Here is a 14,643-nt window from a genome sequence, read left to right as displayed (position 1 = left end):
GATGAATAATAGAGAGCAAGGTGCCTTTTGTTTTATGGACTTGCCTGTTTGCCTTCCTCTTTTCAAACAGCAAATCCCATGAAGCAGCCTGATTATTGTCCTGTGTGCTCAGTGATGGCAACTCCCTCAGGGTGACAGGTGACTAGCTGCATCCCTGGATTAAGAAAAACCCTGAGTGTGGGTGTGTACTCCAGGACAGAGCAGTTCAGAGGAACCTGAGTTACCATGGTGTGGTTTCAGTTTCCATCATTAGCGCTTTTATGCCTTTTAGTCACCCAGCTTGAAGTGGAATGCTACCAGACAAAATTAGGCTTGAATTAATAAGTGGAGCAGTTGGAATTCAGTTGGAATTCTTGACCAGATGTCTGTGTTATATGATGACTTGCCTGTTCTGGAGATGCTTGATGTGTCCACTCCTATACTCCAAGGAAAGTGACTTGTGTAACAGCACCCTGCTCTTATCACTCAGAGGGTGCTTGCTGACCTGGGAAGAGGGTGGGGAATGTACAGAACAGCCTAGGACCAGTATGGCAAGGGTGTATGCAGCACACCTGCAAATGATCCAATTCTAGGAGTTCAGAGTAGAGAAAAATAAAAAGTAGTGTCTGGCTGAACATTGAGATAGATGTCTTTCTCTTTTAAGTGAATCATAGTTGATTTGCAGTATTCTGTTGGTTTCGGGTAGACACCTTGGTAGCTTTGTAATAAGAGTGTTCTTCAGGTCTTCTTCTTTTACGTGTGTGGGCAGTATCCTTTCCTGTCTTCCTACAGCATCTCTCTTGATGTTGTTACCCTTTTCTATCCTTGCTTCCGCTACCCTAGTTCCAGCCCTTTCCCTCATTAATGCAAACACTTTGTAAATAGTCACAGATCTTTGTGCATCCTACCCAAGGCTGGCCCCAGATTAATTTGCATGATGCCAGGCTGCACTGGATAATTTCTCTGCTTCAGAGCCCCCAGTGGCACGCTGTGGTTCCTTCAGTGAAGTTCAGAGCACTCAGGGGAACACTGGCGTCCCTATGACTGGTCCCAAACTCTCTTTGTAGCACTGGCACAGCTCCTGTTTACTGAATGCTTGTCATGTCAGTAGGCTTGGCAAGGCTTGATTTTATTGAATCCTCACAGTGAGCCTCTTATTGCTATTTTGTCCCTGTGGAAATTGAGGCATGAAGTGGCTGTGATACTTTTCCATGTCCACACAGGGTACTGAGTGATGGAGTCAGGATTTGAATTTGGGCCATTTGACTCAAGGTTGCCTACACCATCTTGTGCTGTGAGAAAGAGGAGAAGTAGATGAAAGCTCTTCACATGAGACTGCTTGACTTCTCTGAAGCACACCATTTACTTTCATGAACACATCATGTATATTTTTGTTCTTATTGTCACCCTATTTTAAAATGTTCATTTCAACCGTCTCTGTGTTTTGAAGTCCTCCTGTTCCTTCAAAGCTCAGAGGGTTGGTTCCTTCGTGGGTCAAGATGTCTGTTTCCTCCCCCTTGTTGGAACTGAATCTTTCACCCTTGAAAGTTTCATTCACTGAATTTTTTCTTGTCCATATGTTTGTTTCTCCTTCACTGGTTTTCTTCACTGGTGGCTCAGACTGCCTGCAATGCAGGAGACCCAGGTTTGATCCCTGGGTTAGGAAGATCCCTTGAAGAAGAGAATGGTTACCCACTCCAGTATTCTTGGCTGGAGAATTCCATGGACAGAGGAGAGCCTGGCAGGCTACAGTCCGTAGGGTTGCAAAGAGTCAGACATGACTAAGCAACTAACACTTTCATTTTTTTCACTTTTCGGCTTTTACCCGTAATTGTCACTTACGTGTTTACTAAGTTGAATTGCATTCAAAGCCTTGATGACTAGACTGAAGTATGAATTTGATCCAGCAGGTAATTTAGGTCCTTATAGGTTCTTTAATGTGGGAATTTTAGGATTAAGGGGTGTTATAAGAAGGTGAGCACTGTGATGTTCTAGAGAATTATCTTAAGGCGGTGAAATCTAAGGGCAGAGATGGGCTAGTAGCCTTTCACAGAATTATGTTAAGAAGGGAGTTCATAGCATAAAGAGCAAAGACTTAATGAAGGAAGAATGTAATGACCTTGTTTAAAATCTGCTCAGGAATTTCTTTCTCATCTCCATTGCTGATCTGGAGTTTTATTTCACTCTCTTTCCCTTTCTCCTCTACTTCTCTTATGGGATTGCTTCTTTTTCCTTCTCCCCCGCCAATCCAGGCTACCAGGGAAATTCTCAGGGGAACCCAGATCAAGAGGAAGCAATGTGGCTCCCAGAGTCCTCCAGCCTGTTCTGACTGCCTTGCATATGTGCCTTTCCCCTGCAGAAAGGTGTTGCCCGGGTTTTTGTTTTGTTTTCTGTCTTGTTTGAGCCCTCTGCTCTCAAATCTCAACCAAATACTTATTTTAGGACCTTTGCTCCAGATTATTAAATCAGAACCCAGAATCATGATGATAAATACAGGTGGAGGGAAGGAAGCTTTTTACACTTCTGATGCCCGAGTCTACAATAGTGCCTGTTTTAAGAGTACCCAGGTTTTACCTTCTCACAGCTTCCTCCTGTGCATCTTACCTGCTTGTCATCTTCACTGGACCCTAATCTCTCTAAAGGTGGGAAGCAAGTCTATTTGGCTCACTGTTAGTGCAGTGCCTGTTACCTGTAAGTATTTGCTGAATGCTGACCGAGTTCTATTATAATAGTTTTAGAGCCATGTGTGCAAGAGTTAAATAGGAATTTCTTTTGTTGTTCTGGAAACTGCCTAAGCAGCATATATTACCATGTATAGCATTGTTTCCATGGGAAAAAGAAGATAATTAATGGGCATCACCTATGTGCTTTGGCACCTTTTAAATGTTTCATTTAATCTCCTCAATAATTTAGCAAAGTATGTGGTATTATCCTCACTTTTACCAGTAAAATACTTGAGATTTGAAAGTTATGTAACATGCTCCAGGCTGGCTAGATTCTTAGGCCACAGTTGCAATTTCTCTGACCCTAATTTATTTTTTTTGAAATGTGACATGCTTAAATTGGAAAAGAACCTTGTATCTAGTTAAAACACCAAATGTTGATTTATTTTAACATCACCATGTGTTTAGAATTTAGAGCCAGTGTGGACTGAAATATCTTCTGGTTCATAAAGAGAAAATCATTCTTAAAATAATTTTGAAAGAAGGTAGAGTATTTATTAAAACTTAGCCCAACTGAATCTAATTCTGAGATGCAGACTTTGAAATCTACCCAGTAGGTGATAAGGAGCTACCAGAAATTTTAAAACAGAGGATGATATAATAATTGGCATTTTCTGTAACTAAAGTTCAGGCAGCTGTGGGCAAGATGGGGGGAAGGCAAGGCTGGAGGCAGGAGAGCCAATTAGAAGGTTACCCATGGCAATTTAGAGGGAAACTGTGACCTGAGTTAAGATGAGCTTAAAGGAGGATGGAAGGATGGAATATTCAAGGTAGATTTATGGCTTGTGGACTTGCTAACACTTTATTAAGTGCATACATGTGATGGATTGTGGGGGAGCCCATTGTGTAGAGGTAGCCTGGGGAGCAGTTAGGGGGAGGAAGGAGGAAGAGGCCCAGAAAGAACCTGATGTTTCTAACTTGGGCAACTGGTTGAATAGTGATGTAATTAACCCATATGTGAAAAACAAGAGGTAGAAGAGCAGGTTTAGGGAGGAAGAGAATAAATATAATTTTGAATGTGTTGGGCTTAGGTAATAGTTGATGACAATGCATGAGGTTTACACAGGAAAACATGTGGTCAAGAAAGTGGGAGACTGACTAGGGAAGAGGAGCAGCCACAAAAGGAAACTAGAAAGAAGAGGAACACACTCATGAAACCAAGAGGTGGCCAGAGGGATGGAGGAGAAAGGCAAGAGGAAGCGGAATAATGGGCGACTTGGAAGTTTGTTCCTGAAAGCAAGAGGAGTTGGTAGTGCCCGATGGGATGAGGGCCGAAAATGGATTTGGTAGGTAAGAGGTAAGGTTGGGGATGGGTTGAGTCAAGTGGAAGAGCTGGCAGGACCACCTGCTTCCTCAGAGTGGATCATGGAGAAGGGGAGAAGGTGGATATAGACCCATCTTCAGTGAAGGATGAGCTGCACCATGATTTGAGGGCTACTCACTATGGCTTCCCTGTGGCTCAGCTGGTAAAGAATCTGCCTGCAATGTGGGGGACCTGGGTTCAGTCTTTGGGTTGGGAAGATTCCCTGGAGAAGGGAAAGGCTACCCACTCCAATATTCTGGCCTGGACAATTCCATGGACTGTATGGTCCATGGGGTGGCAAAGAGTCGGACACACTGAGCTACTTTCACTATGTTCTCATCCACTGAGACCCTGAAAAAAGACACGGAGGAACCATGCAGCCAACATCAAAGATTGTCTATTTCCTTTGTTATTTATGATTTTACAGCCTAAATCTACTTTTAGTGTATTTTGATTTTATCGACTTAAGTAGGCTTTCTTTAAGTGAACATGTTTATCTGATCAAAAAAGTTTGAGAATGCCCATCTGACTTGTTAGTATATAAGGTTGACCCTGCTATTCATTACTTTCCATCTGTGGTGATACTAGAATCCAATCCAGGGATCGAATCCTGGTCTCTCGTGTTCGGGAGAATCCACCTGCAACACAGGTGGATTCTGTACTAGCTGAGCCTGGAGGGAAGCCCAAGGATAGTGGAGTAGGTAGCCTATCCCTTCTCCAGCATATCTTCCCTACCGAGGAATTGAACCAGGGTCTCCTGCATTGCAGGCGGATTCTTTACCAACTGAGCTATCAGGGAAGCCCTATTAATTCATTAGATCTCATAAAAATCAGTCTGCTCATGGCTATGTCAGATAATCATATTTTTGTTTAAAAATCTCAGCTTGAAGTCTGTATTTCTGGGCTTCGCTGGTGGCTCCTGCCAATGCAGGAGACATGGGTTCGATCTCTGATCCAGGAAGATCCCGCATGTCCCAGAGCAACCCGTGCGCCACGACTGTTGAGCCTGTGCTCTAGAGCTTGCAAGCTGCAACTGCTGAGCCCACGTGACAAAACTAATGAAACCCGGCAACCCTGAGCCCATGCTCCACAATAAGAGAAGCTCAAGCATCACAACTGGAGAGTAGCCCCTTCTCTCCAAACTAGAGAAAAGCCCACACAGCAGTGAAGACCCAGCATAGGCAAAAATAAAAATAAATGAATAAAAAGTCCTAGAGAACGTCAGATGACTAAGGGAGGTTGAGAAGAATGAGGAGGAATTAAAAAGTGTACATTTCTGTTTAAATTGAGGAGAGTTATTTTTATTGTAGATGCTGATATGTTGGTAATTGTACTCTATCTTTACCAGAATAGGCATCTGTCACCACTTGGCGTAGTTCTTTATCAGTCATCAAGACTCTAGATTTCCCCCAATAATGTATATTCCTGGTTCCATCCAGTTCAAAAGGAAATTCCCGCAACATCATCTTCTGAAACTTGGACCCTTTGTAGAATCCTCACATGGCATATTTCTCATGAGAGAAACCAGGAGGCACAAATCCTAAGTGAAATCAGAGTTGAATGGGTTATGCTTGACTGTAGTTATAGACGTATGTTAATTGCTCAGTCATGTCTAACTTTTTGCAACCCCATGGACTGTAACCCTCCAGGCCCCTCTGTCCATGGGATTTTCCAGGCAAGAATACAGAGTGGGTAGCCATTCCTTTCCCCAGTGCATCTTCCTGACCCTTAGGGTCAAACCCGAGTCTCCCACATTGCAGGCGTATTCTTTACCATCTGACCACCAGGGAAAGCCACGTTAGCTACAAAAAGTCTCAAGGATAACCTAATTCAAGAACCCAGGATTCCACACACATGCCGCAGTGACTGTCATAGGAGGAAGCCATGCAAGAGGGGACTCTGGGGCCCTTTTCTCGAACTGCGACTACCCACTTTAATCCTTTTTGTATAGGTTTTGAGAGGAAGATGGTCTGCATGGGAAAATAGGGTTTTGGAAACAGAAAGCTTAAAAATTAATGCCATTGTGACAGGAAAGTCTCTGCCAGACTCAGTGAACTGCCTGAGGCTACTTGGCTGTTGACAGAAGTAGACCTGTAATTGGTTCTCTCTCCTGTGTGTATCCCCAGGACCCACATAACAGGCTTCCAGACTGTGGCCACAGTGAGGCTGACCTCCTCTGTTAACTGTTTCAGAGAGGTGGTCATTTGCCCTTTTATTATGTTCAAGTAGAGATTTAGCTCCAGGGTAAGAGCAGTCCTTTAGAAGACAATTCTTCTGGTCTAATACAATTGTGAGGCTCTTCCATCTATGGCTTAAGCTCATTCTCTTTTCTCCTGTTCCACCAAACAGGATACTGTTCACTTACTGTTGCCACAAAGTATTCTTTATTGTAGTTTGGAGGTATTTATTAAAACTCTGTCCTGTCTCTTATTCTTCAAGATATAAAAATACCTCAGTTAGTATCTTGGAATTTCTAATCCATCATTTGTCTCTGTGGCCTTATATAGCAATAGATTTTGCACTCTTAAGTGGCTTTAGGTCAGAATATGGAGGAGTGGAGTAGGGTACGAGTGGTGAAGATGACCACTTATTTTCATTGAGTCATCTCTAATTTAAGTGTGTGGTGGTTTTGGTTAAGGAGTAGAACTAACCAGTAATTTTTTCTATTCATAGCAGAGTTTTATTATATTCCAGAGACTGGTATCCATCAGGCTGATCATTAATGAGTATTCTCACTACCTACATCTCGGTTCCCATATTTCAACTGCTTTATATGATGTCTGATGAAAAAAAAGTTTCTATATTATTAGCTACACTGTTTTTTTTTTTCCTTAAAAAATTCTGTACCCACTCTTGAAGAGTCAGTAGTTATTTCTTGAGACCTAGGACTATGCCTAATTCGTCTTAATTTCCTAAGTGTTTTAATCAGAATAGATGCATAATAAATGTATGTTGAACAAATGAGTAAGTGTATATTGTTACAGCACTTACTTCTCATGTCCATACAATACAGTAAATTCTTGATCCTTTATTCAGTGCCTCTCTTGTCTTCCTTCTAATTCATATGTAATACCACAGTTTTTCTTAGAATATAGTCACTTGAATTTTAAACTTATTTTAAAGGTACAAAAATTTGTGAATTGCCCATTGGTCCTAGGTCTGGGTTTAACTGATAAATTAAAATTGAGAAGTTATAGGTTTTTCCTAGAAAATAAAGTGACTTTAGGAGGAATTTTTCTTTTTAAACAGTTAAGTCTAAGTTCTTGATAATTGTGAATCAAAGAACTGGTAACACTGATCTGGAAAACAAATGCTCAAATTTATGTCTGCTCTTTACCCCAAACAAAAAAGTATAAATTATGGAAGTTAATTAAATTTTTCACAGACATACTGTAAAACTGAAAACATTTCTTTTGGAAAATGGCTTAAAGTCCATGAAACTGAGAATTTGTTGCTGTGGACTGCAGTGGAGATGGGAATAAAGGTCTACCAGCTGTCCAAGAGGCTCTTGTGCTTGTGGGCTGCTGTTACTTCAAAGAGGTTGTGGCCTGGAGTTCATGGTGTCTCAGGGGGCCCTCTTGGCATCTTACTAGTGGTTCCTCGGGGTTGACCTAGTTCTGCATTTTGCAGCATAAGTAACTTTTACCACTACATCTTCATGAAGCAGTTGGAGAAGCAAAAATGTCTTGGCAGACTTAGAGATGCCCATTAGGGAATGGTACCACTCCTAGAAAAGTGATTCTGGTCACTGAATTTGTGTCTACAAACCCCTCAAAATTATTCAGCTAAATATGTTAAATGCTGGAGGTAGTTTATTTTAAAGTATGGTGGAATGTTAAAAATAAGTGATTTAAATCTTTTTTGCGTTTTTCAAAGATAGCATTTTGCTGCCATATATTTGAGATAGAATGGGTAAATTTTGAAAGAACAGCATGTTAGTTTGATACATTTATATATTGTAATGTGATTGCCATTGTAGTGATAATTAACATCTCTCACATTACATAATTGTCTTTTCTCTTTATGGTTGGAAATTCTAGTCTCTTAGCAAGTTGGATTATAATAAGATATTATTTATAGTCACTACTGTGTATTAGATCTCTAGGGCTCATTTTACTGTTCATTACAAGTTTGTACCCTTAAACACCATCTGTTCTTTCCTCTCACCCCATCCCCTTGTAACCACCACTTTACCCCTGTTTTATGAGTTTGGCTTTGAGATTCGACATATAAGTGATATTCCATGTACTTGTCTTCCTTTGTCTGACTTACCTCACTTTAGCATAATGTCCTCAAGTTTCTTCCATATTGTTCCAGATGGCAGGATATCCTTTTCCTCATGGCTGAATAATATTCCACTGTGTATATATATGTGTGTGTGTTGTGTGTAGTGTATATATATATGTGTATGCATATATATGCCATACCTTCTCAGTCAACTCCATTCCTGGGTAACAACAAATGGTCTATAACTGAGGCTTAACATATGATGAGCAAAAGCCTAAGCTTTATCAGTATAAATCAACTGATTTACAGTATTCATGCAAAGAACAGTAGCCACAGATATGAAGATTTCCCATATTTTAGCAGAAAATAATAAACTGAGAAATGTTTACATAAATGAAAGTTTTACCAAACCCAAGAATGGTGTTTCTGGTTTATCATGAAATAATTCCAGTGTGCCCTGCACGCAGCCTTCCTTCTTTGGCAGATAGACTTTCCTCCATGTGGGTGCCAGGGACACTTGATCCCACCGTTTCATGTTTGTTTTCAGGATCAGTTCAGTGATATGAGAATCAGCATAAACCAGACGCCTGGGAGCAGTCTTGACTTTGGGTTTACAGTAAAATGGGCTTTTTCCCGGATCATCATAGCATCAGTTGAAGCAGGTAAATCATAGATTTTGCTCTTCTGTAGTTTTTTCTTGTTTGTTGTCTTTTGCCATTCAGCGTCCCCCTCCCACCCCCTCCCCCTGCCCAGAAATGTGCTTATTTGATAGAGGAGAAAACACATGTGGAAAATGCAGCAGTAAAGTGAAGAGATGTGTCTTCTTCCTGGAGACTAATGGAGTTATGAATGACATATTGTTTGATCTTGCCTGGTTAATTTTAGTTTTGAAGAGTTGTAATTTTGTGAGTGTTACAGAATTCATTGATCAAAATTTTAGACTTAATATTTGGAAATACTAGCAAACTACTAAACTAAAGATCCAGAAAGAACTGTCCCTGTGTTTGTGGTGGATTCATAGGTACTATATATCATCAGTATTTCCTGAGCATCTAATGGATCTGTTGCCCATGGACCCCATAGGACGCTTCAGGACTTTTACAAAAAGGATTGCCCCTCCTCCACCCAGGATTATTCCAAATTAGGCCCAGGAACTCTTAGCAAAATATTACAAGACCTGAAATTAAAATGAAAGCTATTGTATATACGAGGAGTTCCTCATTTACATGTTTTAACTTTATAAAAAGGCATGCTCACTCTGGTTATTTCTTTGAGATTTCAGGGCTGATTTAATTAGGTAATGATAGGTAGTAATTTTAAGCCATTTTAAGTGACCTTTTTTTTTTCCCCTCTCCATTCCAGAGTGCATCTGGCTTTGGAAGCTCGGCTAAAGTACAATATATACTTTATGTTTTTAATTTAAACATAATTAAAAGTTTTCTTCTTAGGTTAATAAAGCAATTTTATTGAACAGATGGCTTTGTCATTTCTCCTTTAAATGCTGAGAAAGATACATACCATAGAATAACAAAAAATGCCTTTGGTTGCCTTGTAATTTTGTATCTACTCAAATTTTTTATAACTTTAAGAAATTCTGTGACTCTTCTGCAACTGAAAAGATATGAGAAATGCTTAGATGAGGTTAAGAAGTCATTATTTTCCTTAATTTAAGTTAGCAGTGGCTAGTAGAACATGTTTTTATTTTTCATTGATGGTTTCATTTATTTTGCTTTATTTAGGTAGCCCAGCAGAATTTTCTCAGCTACAGGTAGATGATGAAATTATTGCTATCAACAACACCAGGTTTTCATATAAGGACACAAAAGAGTGGGAGGAAACCATGGCTAAGGCCCAGGAAACTGGGAGCCTAGTTATGGATATCAGGCGCTATGGAAAGTCTGGTGAGTTGGTTTTCCCACTGTGTTTGGCTTTCTAAACTGGGAGCTGGCCTTTGGCAAGTGGTTATAACAGCTTGCTTCAATAACATTTTCTTCTCTCTCCACTTCACTTTTTTTGTTTTTTGGCTGAAAGATGTTTGTGGTTATGTTGAAACGTCTTGAATGATATTTCTTTGGATGTTCTGTCTGAAAACTTTTCACTAGCAAATTTACTGAATTCTACATGATTTATTGACTGATTGATGTGCTGAACTGGCTTTGAATGCAGATAGCGACTGAAGGCTCTTGTAATTGTGTCTTCATTTGGGAGTTACATGCTGATGTTGAATATTAAGAATTACACCATGGTTTCACTTCCTCCACAGTATCCTGACTGTAACTGGTATAAGAAAGAACACAGTAGGTCAGTATCACAGTTGTTGACTTTCAAGGAACTTCCCATGTACATTTTATCATTGTGTTTCTTAATTGTCGAGGTTAGATGGGGAAGGGCATTAAGCTTTCCCAGACCTACCAACTTAGGATATCGAAGTATAACATCCAGTCCTGGTTTACAGAAAGATTCAGCAAATTTGCCAGTCTTTTCCTTATTAACATGCTCTAACCCTCTGGTTTTGGAAGGCTATCTGTTGGTAAAAGGCCTAAACTCTTCATTTCTTTCACACACTGTCTGATTTATTTGTCGTGTGTGTGTTTTATGTGTACATTTCAGTAACTTTGTTATCTCCACTTCTGCATTTATGTGTACTCATTTCTTGATCTTCATGTGACAATCAGATTGGGGCAAAGACCAGACTTCCCTGCCATTTACACGGCATAAAACCCTCAATCTCACCAGTATGGCTACCAAAATTATAGGTTCACCTGAAACAAAGTGGATTGATGCCACTTCCGGAATTTACAGCTCTGACAAAGCTTCAAATCTGTCAATAACAACTGATTTCTCCGAAAGCCTTCAGAGTTCTGTAAGTATTTTGAGAAGTGTTAGTATTGGGTAGAGCATAGCAACTATAGGAAGTGTGTTGGAGGTGGGGGAGGAATTTACTTTCTTTGAACAATTTTGATGCTATTTTAAAAACATAGGTAATTAATAAGGTAATTTATAGTAATGAGAGTAAAATATATCTTTGAAAATCGTAAGGCATTACTCATGAATAATTATGAGTAATAGTGAGTTATATAATGAAAATAATCTAAAGATCCCACAGTGATTTTTTGTAGGTTTTTCTTACCAACCGTTCATCATTATACCCATCTCTCAGATTGTTGTGAATTTGAAGAAGTTAATTATGTAGAATTATACGCTGTAACTTTTCTATGCTTTCCTTAGTCTTTACTGGTAAAATAAGTATAGTAATTGTGTGCAATTTAAAAACCTCATGAAGCAGTTTTAGTTCTTGTGTGGGTGAATTTGATGGGTAGAATTACATATGTAGTTAAGAGATGCTCAGTTACATTGATTAAAAGTAATTAGAATGTAAGTATTTTTCTAAGTATCAAAGTAATAATTAAATTTAAATTTTCAAATAAATGTGTTTACATTGACTCCCTAGATATAATTATTGTTATCCCAAGATGCTTCCTTTTGTCTAATAAGGAGATTCTGCAACCTTGTATAAGAAAGGTTTAAATGTTAGAGGGTTCTATATGACTGTGTTACTTACTTACAAAAGTAAAGCAAATGGACAAATGGTTATTTAGCCCATCATGTTTCTTGGAAAATTAATGACTGGTCGAACTTAAAGCCATTCATGCTTGCAGTTAGTCATTAATTTTCCACAGCTCCTAAAAAACAATGAAAAAGTTACATTTCTATTATATGTTAAAGGCTATAAGGAATATATTAATATCCTGAAAAGCTCATCTTGTTAGCAGATATGTTTACTGATGAGAAATGGATTATTTAAGCCCAGTGTCCAACTGGAGAGAATGTTAACTGCCATTTTTATCCTTTCTAGAATACTGAATCAAGAGAAATCAATGGAATTCGTGATGAAAGCAATACTTTTGAATCAAAAGGTAAACATTACCATTATAGCTTACATTTAAGATATAGGAAAAGTCACTGCACGCAAGTTCTGCTATTATAAAAATTAATAGCTGTGAGTGAAAGCAAAACTGATCCAGTGCAAGTTGAAACTCAAAGGTTAGCACACAGATCCAATTGCAGCCAGGTAGAAGGGCATTTAGTTGCAATGTTGAATAGTCCAGGAACTGCAAACAAAGCTTTGGCAGCCTCTGCAGGAGCTCTGAGCACCTATGTGTCTAATCCAAATAAGAAAGACTGGTTTTCTGGAGGCCATCAGCCTTCTTGCTATGGTGTGCTGGCAAGGGGAATCTTAGTTAAATATGAAACAGTGCGTGAGGTTTCCTTTCCCCCTTAAATTGTTGTCAAAGGGTCAAGCTTGGAAGCACCTAGTAATAGGGAAATGCCAGTGGCAATAACGATTGTTAGGAAAAAAAAATACCCATTTGTAATGAAAAAAGCAGACACATAGCATCTAGGGAAACTTTGTAGTATGGCGTTACCACTCCTTTCCTTCTCCTGTCCATCTACAAATAACTGAGCTACCACATGTTGTGTGCTGTGGCTTAGGCAGACAAAGTAAATAAGAAAGGTCTGGTCCATATAGGCAGGGAGAAACCCAAAGAAGTCGAAGCTTCTCTTAGCATGAAACTAGACTGTCAGGCACAGGGCTGGGTTTTCTCAGGGGTTTGGTGATTTTGAGTCTGCATTTGTCCATTCATAATATCTGATGTCAAAGTCAAACCAAGTTTATAAATTTCCCTTCCTTTATTGATTATTTATCTTTGTATTTAACTTATGATAGCTGAAAGTGACTCCATTTGCTTTTTTCCTCTTTAAAGTTAATGTTATAAGATCTTGGAAACTAGAGCAAAATAGTTAGTGTCTGTTGCTCAGTTGTGTCTGACTCTTTGCCACCCCCATGGACAGGCTTCTCTGTCCATAGAATTCTCCTGGCAAGAATACTGGAGTGGGTTTCCATTCCCTTCTCCAGGAGATCTTCTTGACCCAGGGATCGAACCCAGGTCTCCCGCTCTGCAGGCAGATTCTTTACCATCTGAGCCACCAGGGAAGCCTAGTTAAGAAGAATGTTTTAATTGTAGCTTTTTAAAAAATTGTTGTCTGGATATTTTTTATTTTCTTGTTCTCCCCATTTTTTAGTTCCTTTTTAAAAACTTCTATTTATTATGAAGCTCTTAGTTACAAACAAGTCTCCTTATACTTGAGAATTTGAATTGGTTAGCCTAAGCAAAAAATTTTAATTTCCATTTCCCTAAAGCTGTGTGATCTGGCATGGAAGATAGTACTTCACTTCTATGAAACTATGATGCCAGCTGCTAAAATTTATTAATCAAAATATTAGTTCCTGTTACTAATTTGAATGTAGTTATAGACTACTAAAACTGTGTGTGTCTTTGTGCATTGAAATAACCCCTGTCTTCTATGGCTATCAGTTTTGTCACTTGAAAAATAATATTGCTGCAGATTGGAAAAATGTATCAAGTATCACTTAGTTTTCCAGTGGTGAGAGATTAAAATGAATGACATGATATTGATATACTTTTTTGTTTTTTGTATTTTTCAACTAGCCTCTGAACCTATTTCTTTGAAAAACTTAAAAAGGCGATCACAGTTTTTTGAACAAGGTAAACTGCCAAGCTAACAATTCATGTACTTTCATGGAATTGTTCCCACTCTTCACTCTCTCCTGATAAGTCTGTGGTGCTCGGCACTGAGCCTCTTCAATTCGGCCATCATTATGACCAAGCAATATAACCCATTTCCATTCTTTCCCTAGGGTCATCAGGCTTTTCTTACAGTTCATGGGTCTACCTCTGTGGTAATGGGTCTTTGCGTGTCCTATGTATACCTCTGAAGTTTTTTTTTTTTGTTGTTGTTGTTAATAAAAAAAAAATTGAGATGCTGTTTAAACACACACTTCTTGCACTGGGTGACAGTGAGAAATGAGAAATTTCATGTATGCCTTAATGCTTCCTACAAACTGCATACTATTAGATTACACCAACATGCAATTGACCAACTCCTGAAACATCAAATTTTGGGTTATGGAAAAAGCTCTGAATAAACAGCAGAATTGTTGAGTGCTATTAGGGTGATGACTTTGGAATGTTACTAGGACTGTTATGTTGACTTTGAAATAAATTAAAAGTAAATTTTGGACACACCTGTCAGCAAGTGTGCTTTGACATTAGCTGTGTTGGTGTAGTCAGGCAGTGTTGCTTCACAGGATGCTTTGCATGTGGCTTTCCCTCCCCGTTCACGTTCGTCTCATGCGCTGTCTCGTGGTTGCAGTTTGAACTCTGTGTTTTGCAATCAAGAACTTAAAAGTAATATCCAACATTTGAGATGCAATGGCACAGTCAAGAGGGAGTGTGCTATTGGTGTCTAAAATGCCACTGTTTCTTACTTTTAAGATTATCTATAAGATTTACAAACTTGCCTTATAACATAATACTTACTGGATCT

The 14,643-nt window shown here is 39.1% G+C and overlaps 1 protein-coding gene across 14 annotated transcripts in view; it reads left to right on the top strand.

Annotated features, from left to right (window-relative positions):
• Positions 1 to 14,643, top strand: part of LMO7 (LIM domain 7) — a 228,959-nt gene that overhangs the window by 194,210 nt on the left and 20,106 nt on the right. For 8 of the 14 annotated variants that reach the window (XM_055426480.2, XM_055426473.2, XM_055426478.2 and 5 more), the window contains 5 exons: positions 8,780 to 8,894; positions 9,972 to 10,133; positions 10,908 to 11,095; positions 12,089 to 12,149; positions 13,746 to 13,802. In XM_055426480.2, the coding sequence (XP_055282455.2) occupies positions 8,780 to 8,894; positions 9,972 to 10,133; positions 10,908 to 11,095; positions 12,089 to 12,149; positions 13,746 to 13,802 (583 nt within the window). The remainder of the gene's footprint in view (positions 1 to 8,779; positions 8,895 to 9,971; positions 10,134 to 10,907; positions 11,096 to 12,088; positions 12,150 to 13,745; positions 13,803 to 14,643) is intronic. The other 6 variants (XM_055426483.2, XM_055426475.2, XM_055426486.2 and 3 more) reach the window with 2 other exon arrangements.

Source organism: Moschus berezovskii, chromosome 13, assembly GCF_049115385.1.
Source record: "Moschus berezovskii isolate FMDL1 chromosome 13, NW_MosBer_1.0, whole genome shotgun sequence".
NCBI lineage: Eukaryota > Metazoa > Chordata > Mammalia > Artiodactyla > Moschidae > Moschus > Moschus berezovskii.
The sequence above is the reverse complement of the archived record's forward strand: the minus strand, read 5'-3'. Positions and strand labels throughout refer to the sequence as shown.